Source organism: Vicugna pacos, chromosome 13, assembly GCF_048564905.1.
Source record: "Vicugna pacos chromosome 13, VicPac4, whole genome shotgun sequence".
Lineage (NCBI taxonomy): Eukaryota > Metazoa > Chordata > Mammalia > Artiodactyla > Camelidae > Vicugna > Vicugna pacos.
In genome coordinates, this window is record NC_132999.1 from 10,450,108 (window position 1) to 10,467,803 (window position 17,696).

At 42.1% G+C, this 17,696-nt stretch overlaps 1 protein-coding gene across 3 annotated transcripts in view; it reads right to left on the reverse strand.

Annotated features, from left to right (window-relative positions):
- The window catches only part of GIPC2 (GIPC PDZ domain containing family member 2), an 80,661-nt gene that overhangs the window by 14,208 nt on the left and 48,757 nt on the right, over positions 1-17,696 (reverse strand). For all 3 annotated transcript variants that reach the window (XR_012079009.1, XM_072974144.1, XM_006205954.4), the window contains exons 4-5: positions 9,738-9,844; positions 3,501-3,582 (exon numbers count right to left, since the gene is read on the reverse strand). Coding sequence is in view for 2 of the 3 variants with exons in the window: in XM_072974144.1 (XP_072830245.1) it covers positions 3,501-3,582; positions 9,738-9,844 (189 nt within the window). In the remaining variant the exon portion in view is untranslated. The remainder of the gene's footprint in view (positions 1-3,500; positions 3,583-9,737; positions 9,845-17,696) is intronic.

Sequence of the window (17,696 nt, forward strand, 5' to 3'; positions counted from 1 at the left end):
TTCAGTTTTAGTCATTTTATTGCCATATTACTCTTTTAAATTTTTAACAAAACTTACATTAACAACTCCAAAATAACATGATGTCAGTTTAATTAAGACTTAACATTCCTGAAAGCCAAGAAACACTGGAAATACAAACAAGTAAATATATTCATTTGCTGAATCAATGTCACATTTGCGATTCATATTTCATGCTAATCAGATCTGAATAATGAGAGAAATTCCTAATTTAACAATGGCTGACATTCTCCAAATAATTACTTTCCTTAAACTTTACCTCCCTAGGTGACTGATCACATTGCTAATCGTGTATATAATGATAATGAGTTTTTATGCCATTGGAGGAATTTGCAACAGTTGATTAATTAACTTTGTAAAGGGATTACTAGTTAATTTACAAGGAATTTATGAAGAATGTTTAGTGCCCTGAATTTGTCAGAGTGAAAGAAAATTGATCCTCAAAGAACTGTTTCTTAATTCATTTATAATTACTTGTACCACTGCCCAAAACTCTTTCCTGTATACTTTTCATAACAAAAGATTTAGTATTAAATGTAATTTATTTAACTATGCCCAATTTATACTTCAGTAGCTATAAGATCTATGCCCAAAATTCAGTTCTAAGGTTGAGCACTGCTTTAAGTGCTCACCTTCGGAAAATGTGGTTCTCCTAAACATTCAGCAACTGACAGGCTAGTTCCTGCATCTTATGCTACTTATACGGGATACAATTTGAAAACTTCTCAACTGAATAGACACATTATTCTACCAACAAACACTACCTGAGTTTAAGAGCACTGCCATGGCTAAACCCCCTTTACGCTCATTTGCATGCTCATCTGCATAACTGTCACAGGCCCACATCATTTATGCAAATCTCTATATTTTTCCACATACAAAAGGACTGGGAGAAGCATTTTAAACCATTTGCTTTCTATAGGATTGTCTCAGCTTTGACCTCACATCTGTGTGTAGCGAGGATCTATTATTGCAAATTTTATATTTCTCTTTAAGGAGCTAGAAAAGAGTATGACTTTTGTTTTTCCATGGCAGACATCTTCTTGTACAGCCAACACAGAAATTTTATTTTTAAAGTTAAGGCAGGCAAGAAAAAAATAAACTCGGAAGGAAAAAGGAAGATGAGTGGAAGCAGAAAAAAAAGAACGGGTTTTAAATACTTCTAGCTGAGGTGGAGTAAAATACTTTACCTGGCAGCAAGTAATCAAAACAGTCCACGTCCTTGACTTTAAGAAATGTATTAAGCACCTGATACAAACACACAGAGACGCATGCAGGCACAAACCCGCCCACCGCTGCTGTGCAGACTCACTCTTGCCCCACCCAGCACACGCCTGCCCTTCTTCAGGGAATGTTTACCTTGCTTCTGCATGGAAGAGGCCAGGCCCTTCACCGTCTCAGCCCTTGTATTTCAGAGTCACTCTAGTCCATAAGTAGAACTTCTGACCCAGACCTACCCACCTCCTGGGCCTCTGTGACTGGCTCACTTGAGACAATCAGAGACAATCCTGAGCGTTTTCTTTGAAAGACTCAGAAAGGCTTTCCCTCTCTCCCACTGTGTTTGCCACCAAGAAGATGCAGAGGGGGGGAGCCGTGGCTGTCATTTTGTCTCTGTGAGGTGAGGTGGGGGCCTGGGACTGCCAGGGGATACCATGAGGACCTGAAAGGAAGCCAGAATTGGGAGGAGAGAAACCACACCCTGATGACAGCATGAGAAATCCAAATCTAACCATTCTTGAAGCCAGGATCTACTTCTGGATTTTCAGCTGTAAGAACCAAAATATTTCTACCCCTCTTTTTTCCCTTAAGCCAGTTAGAATTGTTGAGTTTTGTTTCATTTGTTATTTGCAACGGAGAGAATCTTAATGGATAAATCAAGGCTCTGACATCCTAATGATGACATAATACACAGAAATTCAACTGCTCAAATGCCCTTATTAGTCATATGCCAAGTGTGTCCACATTCTTCATATTTGATTCAGTGTTCACAAGATTTCAGTAACCTTATTAAGTGTGGCACAACTTTATCATAATAAATACACAATTTGTCAATTAAATCTGATGCATTAACTAATGATACTTTTCATACGTATCATTTACTAAACTTTTTCGTATATTTTTAATATATATATATACTGTGAAATAATTACCATAATATTCTAGTTAACATCCTTCATCATGTATGTTTTTTAAATCCATAAGGTAGCCTATGAAGGAAATATAATTTATACTTTATAGATAAAAACCTGAAGTTTAAAATAGCTCATACAATCCAATATCCAAAAAAGCAAACAACTCAATTAAAAGTGGGCAGAAGACCTAAATACACATTTCTCCAAAGAAGACATACAGATGCCAACACATGAAAAAATACTGAACATCACTAATTATTAGAGAAATGCAAATTAAAACTACAGTGAGGTATCACCTCACACCGGTCAGAATGGCCATCATCAGAAAGTCTACAAATGATAAATGCTGTAGAGGATGTGGAGAAAAGGGAACCTTCCTACACTGTCGGCGGGAATGTAAATTGGTAGAGCCACTAAGGAGAATGGTATGGAGGTTCCTTAAAAAACTAAAGACAGAGTTGCCATATGATCCAGCAATCCCACTCTTGGGCATATATCCAGAAAAGATGAAAACTCTAGTTCGAAAAGATACGTGTACCCCAATGTTCAGAGTAGCATTATTTATAATAGCCAAGACATGGAAACAACCTGTCCATCAACAGATGACTGGATAAAGATGTAAGATTATATATATATATGCAATGGAATATTAGCCATAAAAAAGAATGAAATCTTGCCATTTGCAGCAACATGGATGGACCTAGAAAATATCATACTAAGTGAAGTCGGACAGAGAAAGACAAATTATTATATGATGTCACTTACACGCAAAATCTAAAGAAAATAATAATAATTTATTAAGAAACAGACTACAGACATAGAAAACAAATTTATAGTCACCAAAAGAGAAAGGGGGGATAAATTAGGAGTATGGGATTAATAGATACACACTACTATATATAAAATAGATAATAAGGATTTAACTGTACAGCACAGGGAACTACATTCAATATCTTGTAATAACATATAATGGAAAAGAATCTGAAAATAGATATATATATATATATAAAACGGAATCACTTTGCTGCACACCTGAAACTAACACAATATTGTAAATCAACTGTACTTTGATTTTAAAAAGTAGACAAAATAAACATTTTTCCTATTTTAAAAAAAAATGAAGTTTTGAAAAGTTGACTTGGCTTTGAGGCCTCACAACTAGTAAGAGGTAAAGGCCAGGTCTTCTTTTCATTTTTATTTATTATCTTTATTTTCATTATACTTTTCATCACTCCACAATTACTTTCTATCTCGAAAAGCATAATTGGCTATAAATGCAAGGGAAACAGATAAGCATTACGTTCCATCAAATTAAGAAAGAGAAGACTTTTTTAAAGAGTATGATCTTACCTAAATCGATATCTCGAATTCCTATGTACAATTCAAGAAGATCATCGACCTTTCCAATGGCCTTTGCTTTGGTTTCAGAGGGCTGTATCAGAGAAGAGAGAAGTAAGGTTATATTTGTATCTTGAACGCCGAGGCATACACAGGGGGAAATCTGACATGGAGCCAGCTCTTGTACGCTCCAGCTAATTTGAATCTCTCTTGAAGTCCAGGAAGACTTCAGAAAGTGACTTAAGAACTGTGTTTCCAAAGATGAACTGGCATCAGATAAGCAGGACGAGGCACTGCAAGTAGAAGGCAATAGGTACACAGGGTCTGTGCGAGGTCCCAGGGTCTGATAAAACAGCACAGCACGTTAAAGAAACAGCAAGACGTCCAGTGTGATGGGAAACACAGTGCCAGACGTGACTAGATCTTAGGAGCTCCTGTGTGCTGTGAAAAGGGCTTTGGTCTCTATCATGTGGGCCAGGGTTTCCAAACCTTTTAACAGCTCACCCCAAGAGTAAAACACTCTAAACACACACCCCTATTGTTTTTATTTAATTTTACTGTATAGTAGTTCCCCCCATCTGCGGTTTTGCTTTCCTCGGCTTCAGTTACCTCAGTCATTTGAGGGCTGAAAATATTAACTGGAAAGTATCAGAAATAAACAGTTCATAAGTTTTAAATTGTATGCCATTTTGAGTAGCGAGATATAATCTCACACCATTCGCTCGATCCCAGGATCCCCAACCATCTACATCACCTGCTCCTGACATCCAACCATCAACATCATCAGGGCTGATGATCTGGGGTCACACGGAGCAGGTGCTCCTCCCTCTCACGTACAGTCAGGTCGATAGTAGCCTAACGCTACATCACAATGCCTGCGTCACTCACCTCACTTCATCTCATCACACTGACATTTTATCATCTCACATCATCGCAAGAAGGGTGAGTACGTACAGTGAGATATAAGAGAGACCATGTTCACACAAATTTTATTATAATATATTTTATAATTGTTCTATTTTATTATTAGTTATTGTTATTAATCTTTTACTGTGCCCAATTTATAAATTAAACTTTATCGTAAGTATGTATGTATAGGAAAAACAGTATATTTGGGTTCAGTACTATCCGCAGTTTCCAGCAGCCAATGGGGGTCCTGGAACGTGTCCCCAGAGGATAAGAGGGGACCACTGTATGCATTTTTAATCAATTGCACATGTGTTATCATACTGATGCATTGTGTACCTTATCAAAACACACAAACATGTGAATTTTATAAGGAGATGATGAGATAATATTTTTAAATAATTTTCATTTTATGTATTAATGGTACCAAAGCATTTTTGTTCTTCCTAAAATTATCATTAAAGTTTTTGCATTGAAATTATTAATTAATTAATTAAAGTGTTAAATTTCAATGCAAAACATGGTTAGATATATTTTTTTTTCATAGAGAATATATTTATCTATCTAAAGTGAGATTTTAAAAAACTATTATTGACTAACAAATGTTTTTTCTCTTCTTTCACTTCACTAAAAAATAAATTTTTAAAGTGTCTTCAGTCAGATTATAGAGGGGTCACGTTAAGTGTAGACCCCAGATGCAGCCAGCTTTATTATTTCACAAATGATTTTTTTTAACATTTTTTATTGATTTATAATCATTTTACAATGTTGTGTCAAATTCCAGTGTTCAGCACAATTTTTCAGTCACTCATGGACATATACACACTCATTGTCACATTTTTTTCTCTGTGATTTATCATAACATTTTGTGTATATTTCCCTGTGCTATACAGTGTAATCTTGTTTATCTATTCTACAATTTTGAAATCCCAGTCTATCCCTTCCCACCCTCTACCCCCCTGGTAACCACAAGTCTGTATTCTCTGTCCATGAGTCTATTTCTGTCCTGTATTTATGCTTTGCTTTTGTTTGTTTGTTTTTGTTTTTGTTTTTTAGATTCCACATATAAGCGATCTCATATGGTATTTTTCTTTCTCTTTCTGGCTTACTTCACTTAGAATGACATTCTCTAGGAGCATCCATGTTGCTGCAAATGGCATTATGTTGTTGGTTTTTATATGGTTAGATATATTTTATTATTCTTTTAAAATCTTTTTTGGTAATATTTGGTAATCTGGTTCTACACTCAGTTTATTTCAATACCTGGTTATAAATGGCTTCATACCTGAGAAAGAAATTGCCCAAAGATGTTAAATACTCAACTGCCAAATGTCCAACTCAAAATTACACTGCAAAAATGCATAATATTTTAGATACTGTGGTAAATGTATGTTGCTTTGTAGTCAAAACTTATTTAAAAATATACATTTTATTGCAAATAAATTTTTTTATTTCCTTGATATTATTGCAACTTTCTCATATTTATATTTATATTTATATTTATATTTATATTAACTAAGCCTTTATGACAATAAGAGACACAATACACCACTCTTGCCTTCTTTACAGTGTATTCTGACCGGTCTGTGTAAAACAACAGGCTGTGCAAGGTGTTTACCTTGGTAACCACCCGGCCACGTTGTAAGTTATTGTAACGTGTATCAGCATTTCTCGTACAAAAACGGCCACCGGTCTCTCACTTCTAAATAGATCTTGATCTCGTCACTCTTTTTCCATTCACATTCTGACCGTCTGTGTGCAGTCCTGATTCTTTTTAATTGAAATATAACTGACATATACATTATCTCAGTTTCAGGTATATAACATAATGATCTGATATATGTACATATTAATTAAAAAATCACCACAATAAGTCTAGTCAACATCCATCACTACACAGAGTTACCATTTTTTCCCTTGTGATGAGAACTTTTAAGATCTAGTCTCTTAGCAACACTCAGTCATATAACACAGTATTATCGACTGCAGTCACCATGCTTTACAGTACAAATGTATACAGTAAGTATAAAAAAGTCCTGAGGAGGGCTTATTTACAACTGGAAGTTTATACCTTTTGAGCCCCTTCACCCGTTTCATGCACCACCCCCCAACCCCCTGCCTCTGGCAACAACTGATCTGCTCTGTTTGTCTATGACGTTCTTACTTCAGTTGGGTTGGGGGGGGGGCAGTGTTAGAATCCACATGTAACTGAGGGCATCCAGTATTTGTCTTTCTCTGTCTTATTTCACTTAGCACAAAGCCCTCAAGGTCCATCCATGTTGTTGCAAACGGCAGGATTTTCTTCTTTTTTTATGGCTGAATAATACCCTCTCATCTTTTCTTATTTGCAAAAGTTTCCTCATGGGTCCCCCTGCCTTCAGTCTTCATCCTTCCAAATCCACTCTGCTCAACAGCCCATCCCCTAGAACCAAGGGATTTTTCAAAAACACAAAACTGACTGTGCTGCTCCCCTTGCAATTCTTAAATAGCACCTCCACCCCTTCACATCCTGACCCCCTGACCCAGGCCCCCACCTCCAGTCTCACCACCCCCACCAGGTCCTTCCAGCGTCCACCCTCAGGCCCCTGGACACTTACAAGGTCCCCACATCCACCGTCATCTCACGTCTAGAACACACTTCTCCCCATCTTGACCAACTCAGTCATTTCTTCTGGAGGAAACTCCCTGACTCCCCTCTTCCTCCATCTCTAACTGCAGCTGATCAGCCCCTCCCTGGTGGCATTAACCTTACCCTTCTGGTCTGTCACAGCTTCCTTTCATGTCTCTCTTCCTCTAGAGGAAAAACAAGGTCTTTATTCCCCTTGGTATCACTAGCACCTGGACTGTGCCTGTCTCAACAAACACACGGTGAATCCATTATGAGGATGCAGGCAGGGTACCGTTCACAGTTTCCAGAATTTGTGCTAGGTTACGAGGGGCTGAGTTGTTCCAAATCTGTAAGTTCTTTAATGTCGGAAATTAAATTGTAAGTCATCTGTATCAAATCTAATACTAGCTCCAAATTAGTTGTTTCCCTTTACCGTGAGCTATTTGAATTGCCCTATTTAATGAAACAGGCTATGCAAACAGGAAGGGAGTTTAAGAAGTTTATCTTTGAGAGAATCTTTCCTCCCCCCTCAGGCAGCTCTTCAGCTCTTCTTTTTGATTCCAGCGCCTTATACAGAGCAGCTGCTCAACCCGTATTTACTACCCGCGTTCTTTCCGAAGTGACATGGAGTTTCTCCTGCCGCCCCCCGGCTCCCTGGTTGAACGGCTGTCCTCTTGTCCTCCCAGCCTCCCCTGGAAAGCACAGATCTTCCATCCTCTAATAGCTTCTTTCCTCCTACTGAGGTTTGTTCCTCTGCTCAATAAACATTCACCGGACTTTGGCAATTTGCCTGGCAGTGTGCTGGGCACCACAAAACTAAAGAGTGACCAGAACTCATCGCCCTGGTTTTTTTCCCACAAGCCTCATCCTATCTCACTTTCAATATTCATTTGGCGGGAGAGGGGATAGCTCAGTGGTAGAGCCTCCCAAAAAAATAAAATAAAATAAAATGCATTTGGCTCTCCCAGGCCTCTGGGCTGTCATGGCCTCCGGGTCAATCTTTTCAATCCCCCAGGATGGAGGCACCTGACTCGGAATCCTCCTCTGGATTCCCCCACACTGATGATGCCCTGAGGGACTCAAACACCCGCGAGCACAACCTTGGCCTCATGGTTCCTTGCATGTTGTTCCAACAAGCACCCCACCACTGACAGACCCTGACATTGTGTCCCACGAGCCCTGGACCCCACTCTACAAGAACAGCCTCCTAGCCGCTCACATCTCACTCCTTCGCCCTTCAGACAGGTGGGCACCGAGGACGGCAGGCACACAGGGCCCGGCAGGAGCTCGGAGCCCGGGGCCTGCCTGCCCTCCCGTCCCCCACAGGGGCTCACCACCTGCCTTCCACCCGTTGTGAGCGGCCCTGCCCCTGGCCACTGGACGCCTTACCTCTGCCACCCTCTCCCCTGCTGTCCCCTGCTTCTACCCTCCTTCCCCCAATTTGTCTCTTCCGCTGGTGGTTTTCCCACAAATACTGACCCTTAGAGAGACACCTCTGCACAGTCAGTCAGCAAAACCCTTACGCCTGCCAAGCGTAAGTGAGTCAATTACTAATTCATTAATTCAGCCAAGATATGATCTCCTTTGAAGCATTAGATACTGTTCAACCTGCTGGGGATACAGCAGTGATCAGGACGTGTGAGGAAGGAGGGAGACGAGACACAACAAGGAAACAAAAACAAGGAGTCCCACTGCATTGGGCACCTTGAAGAAAACGGAGGGCCAGGAAGACTGGGCAGTGGGAGGGGAGGCGGAGGCTGCCATTTATGCAAGCGACTCAGAGGTGAGCTGGGGTGCGATGTGGACAGAAACTGAAGATGGCCAGGGAGTGAGCCATGCCCTTAAGCGGGCAGAGCATTCAGGGAGAGGTGACAGCAGCACAGAGACCCTGAGGTGGGGGTTTATCTGGAGTGTTTCGGGACAGCCAGGAGACTCCAGGAGCCGAAGCAGAGGGAGCCCGGAGGGGAATGGAGGGAGTGAGACCAGGGAAGAAGCACAGAGTGGGGTCATGCTGGTCACCCTGAGGATTTGCGCTTCTACTCTGGGTCACGTGGGAAGCCACTGGAGGGCTTTGAATAGACTGGTACCGAAAAGTAACAACCTCACTTGTGTTTTTAAAGGATAATTCTGGCTGCTGTGTGGACACAGAGGGAAGGCGGGCAAGGGAGCGCCACCTAGGAAGAATGAATGGATGGCTGTAATATTCAAGAGGAGGTGTTGGTGCCCTGGGCCAGAGTGGTGGGGGCAGAGGTGGTGAGAAGTTGCTGGATTCTGGTTGGTTGTGGAGGTAGATCCACCAGGATTTGCTGATGGAAGGGATGGGGGACATGAAGGAGAGTCAAGATGACTGGAGTTCATACACATCATCTTTCATCATCAAGATCTGAAGTATGTCTACTGCTGCAGGTGGCTCAGCGACTTGTTCTTGGATCTCAGAGAGCTCTGGTTGAGTGTTTGAGCCAGATGTCTATTTACTCTAGAAGAACCCATCTGCAGGTAGCTGAGGATTGCTATTGCACAGTCTCTTCTCATGCGCTCAGTTTCTATATTTCCTTCTCAGATACCTTCAGTAACTTTCATATTGTTTAAGCAAGCAATGGATTCAGGTCTATGCTTTTCATTAGAATGTATGGCATTTTATTTAACTTCATGACTTTACCTTTATTCCCAGCTCTAAGCAACATGAATGCCTATATGTTTCCAAGCAGAACAGGGATTAAATGAATACAACGTACCACTTCCTCCACGATGGCAGGACCTTTCGGTCTCAGGCGAAGTGTCTCCCTTCCAGTACCAATGTTTCCTGTTGACGACTTTCCAGCTTTTGATCTTGGCTCTATTTCTAGAAACATACAATGGATAGGGACAGGTACATATATTCAGAAAGAATTCCAACCAATTGCTATAAAAGCTAATGTAGTTTCCATCACAAATTTTTGTAGTTATTGCAGAGATGTGATAAAAGCTATGCCTTCTGATAGAATTGCCCAGGACAAAATAAATCCACCCGTCACCCATTATTCTCATACGAGAGTCTCTACGAGAGGTCTGGCTATGAAAAGAAAAGCGGCTGTGTGAAATGTATACATAGGAAAGACGATGTTTTAAGGATTAAAGAAAAAACAGTTGGTTTTGTTCTAAGAGTAAATACGTGGCAGGAAAGCGGAGGTAGATGTTCAGCTGGACTTCATCAAGGTCATGAAGAAGGGAGTCATTTCTTGATAGAAGAGAGGGATGGAGGCATCATTACTTGAGTACCAACGTTTTGCGTGATGCTTTAAATCCAAAATCCCATTTAATTCTCGAGTTAACCTATGAGGCAAGTTAGAGCTGCCATTTTCAAGAAAAGGAAATTGAACTGAGTAAGGATCAGAGCTGGGATTCAAATCCAGCTCTCGTGATTCCAAAGTCTGTATGTTTTCCTCAATGACACTTCACCACCACACCTTTTGGAAGCACAAGGGATAAATTCAGAGGCAATGGACCAGAAGAAGCAGGGTCCTCGAGAAGCTGGGAACAGGTCCCAAGGCAGGAGGCCCCCTAGAAGGCAGGAGAGAGCAGGGAGCGGGAGTCCACAGGGAGCCGCATTCTCCTAAGCTTGTTTCCTACATGTGTGTTTTATTTTGGTTTTTGTTTCTGCAGTATACCAAGAGTCACCTGCCAATACCAGACAGTCACATAAACGAGGGAAAGTATAGGGTGCGAACTGAGGATAATTCCAAGGAGGGCACCCTATCTAAGCTCCTCCAATAATTCCCTGCCCTGTGGGAATGTAGACCCTGCAAGCCAGATCTTCTATTTGTTCGCAAAGAACAGATACTCAAGAGTTTTACATGAATCTCCTGAGTTTCAACTTAAGGCAACTAAATCAAAGTTTTAAAAACAACGTGATGGCAAAGATAAAAGATTTGTGGGTCAGATCCAGTCACAGGCCACCAATTCATAACTTCTGCAAACATCGCCCGAGTCTCCTTGACTGAGGACTCAGTGGCAGCAGTTTGGGGCAAGGATGGAGGTGGGAGAGGGGAGATGCGGCACCAAGACCTGGAGATAACTGAGCTCCCGTGCAGAATCACAGGGCAGGCTGGTGCGTGAAAGTGTACAGAGCTCTCAAGATGCGGACATCAGCAGACCTGTATGAATGCATCCTTCCTTAGAATCTAGGATAATTCCCGTCTTCAAGTTCTGCTTCGCTATTGGGAATCTACTCCGAGGGGACTGAGGATTTTTAACCTGCATTTGAGGACAGAATTGCCAAAACAAGCTTTCCTCCAAGAATGAAATTATTAAAAATTATCATGCTACAAATAGAGCAGTTCCCCTAAGCCTAAACCTCTGGATGGTGGCCAACGGAGCTTATGCTGATCATGATGAGCAGACAGATGCTCGGGAGACTAGAGCTGCATCAGCAAGTCTGCAGCATTCGCCTTGCCGGTCACACCGCGTCCCATCTGAGGGAAGAACACATTAATAGAAACAAGATGCTCACTCAGCACAGAGTTTCCAAAAGAAAATCCAAAGAAAAAGATGAGGTCAGTCTGTCATCAGCACTGTCCAGGATTCTGCCCTGCCCGGCTTAGAGTCACGTGCAGACCTACAGTGGTCACAAGAGCCTCAGTTTAATGACGCTAACCTTCCAGGTAAACAACCTGACAACTCCCACCCCCGCCCACCACACACACCACCCACTGTGATTTCTCCAAGCAGCCTGCTCCCTATAACTTGTCTTCCCGTGTACGTTGCCGGCAGGGTGGGAAGCGAACTGCTCAGCCTGGTCCATCACCGCGTGTGCATTGCTGATTGCAGAGTAACACACTGGCTCTGTGGCTTAGCAACAAGTCTTCTCTAAGTTTGTTAAGCATGATATAATCCTGGAAAATGGAACAAGTCCGGATACACTTCACAAAATAAAAAGCTTCTGGGATTTACAAGGCTGAGGACCCAGACGCTGGAACGTGGGAACTTCATGGAGGGGTCGTTGCCCAGGCTTGAGAAGTTCAGCCAGCCTCCCTAGACGACGCCTCTAGCTTGCCTTGCATTTCCTCAATGCAACACCAGCAGCTAAAAGGGAAAATGTAATGGAGAATGGAAAAGTTTTCCTTTTAACAAGTTTTATTTTTTAAAGCAGTTTTCAGTTCACAGCAAAATTAAGAAGATAGACCTCCTGGAACCTGCATCACGTTCCCGCTATAGACGCCCCCACCACGGTGGCACACTGGTTACAGCCAACAGGCCTGGACGTCATCATCACCCGAAGTCCACAGTTCACATCAGGGTCCATGCTCAGTACTGTACATCCTATGGGTTTGGACAAATGAATGACATGGATCCACCATCACAGTAACATACAGAGTAGTTTCCTTGCCCTAAAAAACCTCTGTGCTCTGCCTATTCGCCTCAGATTTTTTTTTTTTCTTTATGTGTTTGTCATCTTCTCTTTGAGAGTGTTATCTCAAAACTAACCACTTGGTGGCATCAAAATAAAAGTTAAAATTTAAGTTCTGGCTTGGCCTGGCCTCCAGAAAGACAGCTTTTCAGGGCTAAAGGAACAGAAGCCATGTTCCTCTGAGATCCTGTGATTCTGGGACGTCAACCTTCCGGTTTATACAGGAAAACAGGCAGAAAGGACCTGTTCACCTGCAGGGGTAAAACATTTCACGTTTTTTTTTGAAGATGGCAAATGATTTTGGTCTGGCCTACTTTTTTTAGGGTGCTGGCCTGTCTAAGCGTGTCTAACCAATCAGGCCAAGCTCAGTCAGTCACTGCACTTCTCAAGAATGGACATGCATAAGGCCTCTCTTGGGGCTGAATAATGAGAGGTTTGCAGCTCTGACAGTAGACAGGTAGCCAGACTCGCTAGACTCAGGGCTCCCACTCCTGTGTCACTTGGGGCACAAGACGCTCACGGCCTGCAGGTGCACAGCTGCTCCCACAGCTGAGTCGGACGTCACCAAGGAGCAGTCACATTTCTTCCCAAACCCTTTTGTGGCTATTATATTTGTGACTCTAATTGTGTAATTGAATTTAGAAATGTGTGAGCTGATGAAATAAGCGTGAAACAAGGAGTTATTATTGCTAAGAAAACTAGGTTAACTGCTTTGGAAAGATTCCATAAGGGCGAGTTGCTGAAAAAAAAAAAAATACATGTGGGCAAGATGATGCTAGGAGATTAGGAGAAAAAAAGTCTTTAAACACCCAGCATTTCACACATCTGGCTTTTAGATATAAAACAGAACCCATAAATATGGATTAAGGTTGTGATTATATAAGACTTCACAGAACTCTAACTTGTGTCTTCTACTCCAAGAAGAATAAAGAATAGTAAAAGAATGCATATTTATATGCATATTTATATGTTTTAAAATAAAATGTTTAGAAGGGAGGGTATAGCTCAGTGGTAGAGTGCCTGCTTAGCATGCGCAAAGTCCTGGGTTCAATCCCCAGTACCTCCATTAAAAAGAAATAAAAAATAAAAAATGAAATGAAATGTTTATTTACACCCGTATCGTTCTTTATGATACCCCATTTTAACTGGCATGTTCAATAAGCAGGCCAAGCCCCAGTCCCGGCTACGTCGTAAAGGGCAGTGGCGGCTTCACCGGAACGGAGAAGGCAGCAAGCTGTCTGTCTGTCTCCAGCCCCGCCCGGGGCCCTGGGGAAAGAAGGCGGCGGACAGCAGCCCAGCCTTCAGGAGGAGCCCATGCACCACAGCTGAGACCCCCACCTGACACAGGGTGACAGTGGTGAGGCGGGGTCTCCTGCTCCTGCGCAGAACGAGGCCTGGTTCTGGTCCCACGAGGGCCCCAGTTGGCCTGGAGTACAAATCACAGTTTAACAACAAGGATTGACTGTGTAGGGAACTCTATTATATTTACAGGGAACTATATCCAATCTCTTGTTACAACCTATGATGGAAGAAACCAATCTTTAAATGATCACAGCGGGGCAGAGCTGTGATTTCCATGAGAGGGGAGCTCAGACGGACACAGCTGTATCCAACAGCTGGATACCAGAGAACAGGAGATGGACCTTAGGATCCAAGACACTGAGTTAAAATCCCAACTCCTCCATTTGCAAATTGTGAGAACTTGAGAAATAAGTCCTTATGTGCATAGTAACACCTACAGACGGTGGGTTTGAAGCATTCAAAGGGCTGCCGGGTGAAGGGTGCTTTGCCCAGGGTCTGACTCAGAGAGCGGCTCTGTGCTGCTGCCGCTGCACCTGCTGGTGCTGATTCGGTCCAGCCTGCTCTTCCCACCGCCTTCCCATCAAAACCCTTTGCACCGCTTTTCTCTCTGAGAAACATGCCAAGTCTCTCTTCACAACTCTGTTACCGGATAGGTACTACCAGTCTAATTCTACAATTAAAGTTACACTTGAGGCTTGGAGTTTTATATTTTTGTTTTGTTTTGGGGGGAGTGGTAATTAGGTTTACTTATCTATTTTATGTTTAGAGGAGGTACTGGGAATTGAACCCAGGACCTTGTGTATGCTAAGCATGCGCTCTACCACTTGAGCTGTATCCTCCCCCCGCCCCCAGGCTTGGCGTTTTCACCAAGGTCATTGGTAGAACTGGCCCTGATACCCCCGAGCCACCACTTGACTTTGTGTTCTGTTGATGAGTGTGAGCTGCTATTGGTAACAGACATTAGAAGACATGACTGTCTTCTAATGTCTGCATGTGGTCATTTGAGGATCATGGTGGTTCAGGGGAAGCTGACTGCTCCCAGTTTCAGGGATGGACACACGTATGGGCCAAGCTAACATCACAGTGATTGTTTCAGAGGTGGGCATGTAAGCAAAGAGAGTTATGTCAGAAAAAAACTAAGGACTTTGGCTAGAAATTCTGAGGCAAGGACACTCTCCTTTTCTGTTCCATGTGAATAAAGAAGCACATGGTCCCAGCTATGGCTGACCACTGTCTTGGGACACCCTAAGATGATACATGAATGATGAAGCTCATGTGTCAGGCAGCGGAGCAGAAAGGAAGGGCAAGAAACAGGGTCCTGAGCTCATTGCATGGGGCCCTACCCAGAGCTTTGCTAATGCCTGCATCACTCATGGACCACCGTGGATCTTATAAAGATCCCCTTTTCTGCATAAATCCCCACTGTCTGCAACTGAAAGGCACCTCACAGATACAGAATTGTGTCTGAGCAGTGAAGCAATCCTTCTAAAAAGACCTTTCAACGCCTGGACATATACAAATGGCACTGTCCATACACAGCTCACGCTCCCTTCCCAACCTCCACCCTCAACACACACACACACACACACACACACACAGACATTCTGAATACTTGACATAGAATCTAGCTTTGGCCCAGAATTTAAAATTTTAACTGTACATTCCCTTTTTCTATGTGTCCTCCTCTCCCCAACATTTTTCAGACTTATTTATAGAGTAGCTATGGGGTTGTTTTTGTTTTGATTCAGCTGGTCGGCTGCTGGGGCAGATAAGAAGGAAAAGTAGGTAAGTGGATGCCACGTGCACAAGGCGTTTATCGGATCAAAAGGGTTGGCAACACGTGACCCAACCGACCCAAAAAAAAAAAAAAAGCCACACACACAAAGTTGTGCTTAACTGTTCCTTTGACAAGACTGAACAGTGCATGGCAAGTGTTGGACATGAAATAACTATGCCCAAAATCTTATTCTTTAAGTAAGATGTCATTTGAGAAAACCTCAGCCGTATTTTCTTAACTCCCTGAAATCACAGGTGAAAGTTACCGTGGTCAAGGGTGGCGACTGAGTCTGTGGAGCTGCCCCAGGAGCCGAAGCTGTCACGTCCCCTCCACCCCCTCTCCCCACTGCACACAATCGAGGCCATTCGTACCATTAAAAAAAAAAGTTAATGTGCATCTCTGAGATAGTTTTAATCCAGAGGGGGCTGTGTTACAAAAAATACTATAAACCTCTATAGACACTAAAATAAAGACTTTTTTTAAAAAAAAGGATGGTTAAAACAATTTTACCCTTTATACTTGTTTTATTCCATCACATGATTTTACGGGAATTCAAAAATCAAAAATCATTCACTATTATTAATGGTTTATTACACATATTTCTTTCCTCTAGCTTTTAAAAAGGTTACATACAAAAGCACCAATTCTGCCAATTTAAAAAGTTGACACAGTGTAATTTTCTACCGCATTTCTAGCATGGAACCAATTATAATAATATTACAGGAAACTTTACAATGAGTATAATCATATAGTTAAAAATTATAAAGCCACTAAAAACAGAGTGATTCAGTTTCTCTACTTCCTAGCCTAGGAATGCTAGCCTTCTTTTTTTAAATAATTACTTTCTGGTTATAAAAGTTAATATTTTATATCTCAAATGTGAAAAACACAAAAGGCTTAAAGAAATAACTCATTCATAAACTGACCACCTAAAGATAACTTTGAACATTTTCAATATATATATACTGCAAGTCATCTTTCTTCTATATTTGAAGATAGTTTTTACAAAAATGGGACATTACTGTGAGGCAGGAGGGAAGAGGGCAGGGCACAGCCATTAAAGGAATGACACAGCAATTGAAGATTCTCGACCCCCTGTAGACCTTGAGGCCCAAGAAGGCAGGAGACCTGACTTCCAGTGGACCTTGAGCTTCATTATATGCTCATTGTGATGCAGTAGCTGCTAAATGACACACCCACAAGCACCAGGACAGGGGCTGACCGGAAAAGGTCAAAAAGTGGGTGGTGGCCCAGTTCCTGGGAATCTCAGCCCCTTCCCCAGAGTAGTTGGAATAATCCTACTTGTCAGCATATGAAGTTACTGAGCCCATAAAAACTAACCACCGGCACCCCCCCAGCCTCTCTCTCTCTCTCTCTCTCTCTCTCTCTCTCTCTCTCCCCCTCTCGCTGGCCTTCTGAGACGGCCCACACTCTGACTATGGAGTGTGCATCTCTCTAAATAAATCTACTTTTACCCATCTGTGGCCCGCTCTTGAATTCTTTCCTGAGTGAAGCCAAGGACCCTCACTTGGCCGGGCATGTCCCAGGGTCTCTCCTGGGACCTGGGACACAGTCATCCCCTTTCACCCCATTTTCCTCTGTCAACTGTACATTGTTCTATAATCTGCCTTTTCACTTAACGTATCATTTTTCCACATATACAGGGAATTGTTTATCTGCTTAACTTTTTCTGAAGACACACTCTGACTACAATTCTTTTGTGGGGGGGTAATTAGGTTTACTTATTTATTTTTAAATTAAGTTGTTGTTTTTTTTTTAGTGGAGGATTGAACCCAGGACCTTGTGCATGCTAAGCCTGTGCTCTACCACTTGAGCTATACTCTCCCCCTTCTGACCACAATTTTGAGCATAATTTGTTAGGTCTGTTTTCCTACAATTATATGACAACTCCCACTGTACAAATACTCTCTGGTAGAATATATATTATTGGTATAATTGCTATTTTTCTAATAAGGTACACTATCTTCATGCTGTTCTACCATATTAAGGAAGCCACTTACATTTTAGCATCATTTTTGACCCCTTCATCCTACATTGCTATTTTAATTATTAAGCTTAAAAACAGCTGAAAACTGTTATCTATGTTCCACTCATGGCTGTGAAACAGAGCAGAACCCTGTGGGGCCGTCCCTGGCACAAATTCTGTGTCCGTTTCTTATTTGTAGGAAACAGGCTTCAGTCAACCTCCTTGACCTTCCCTGAGTTCCA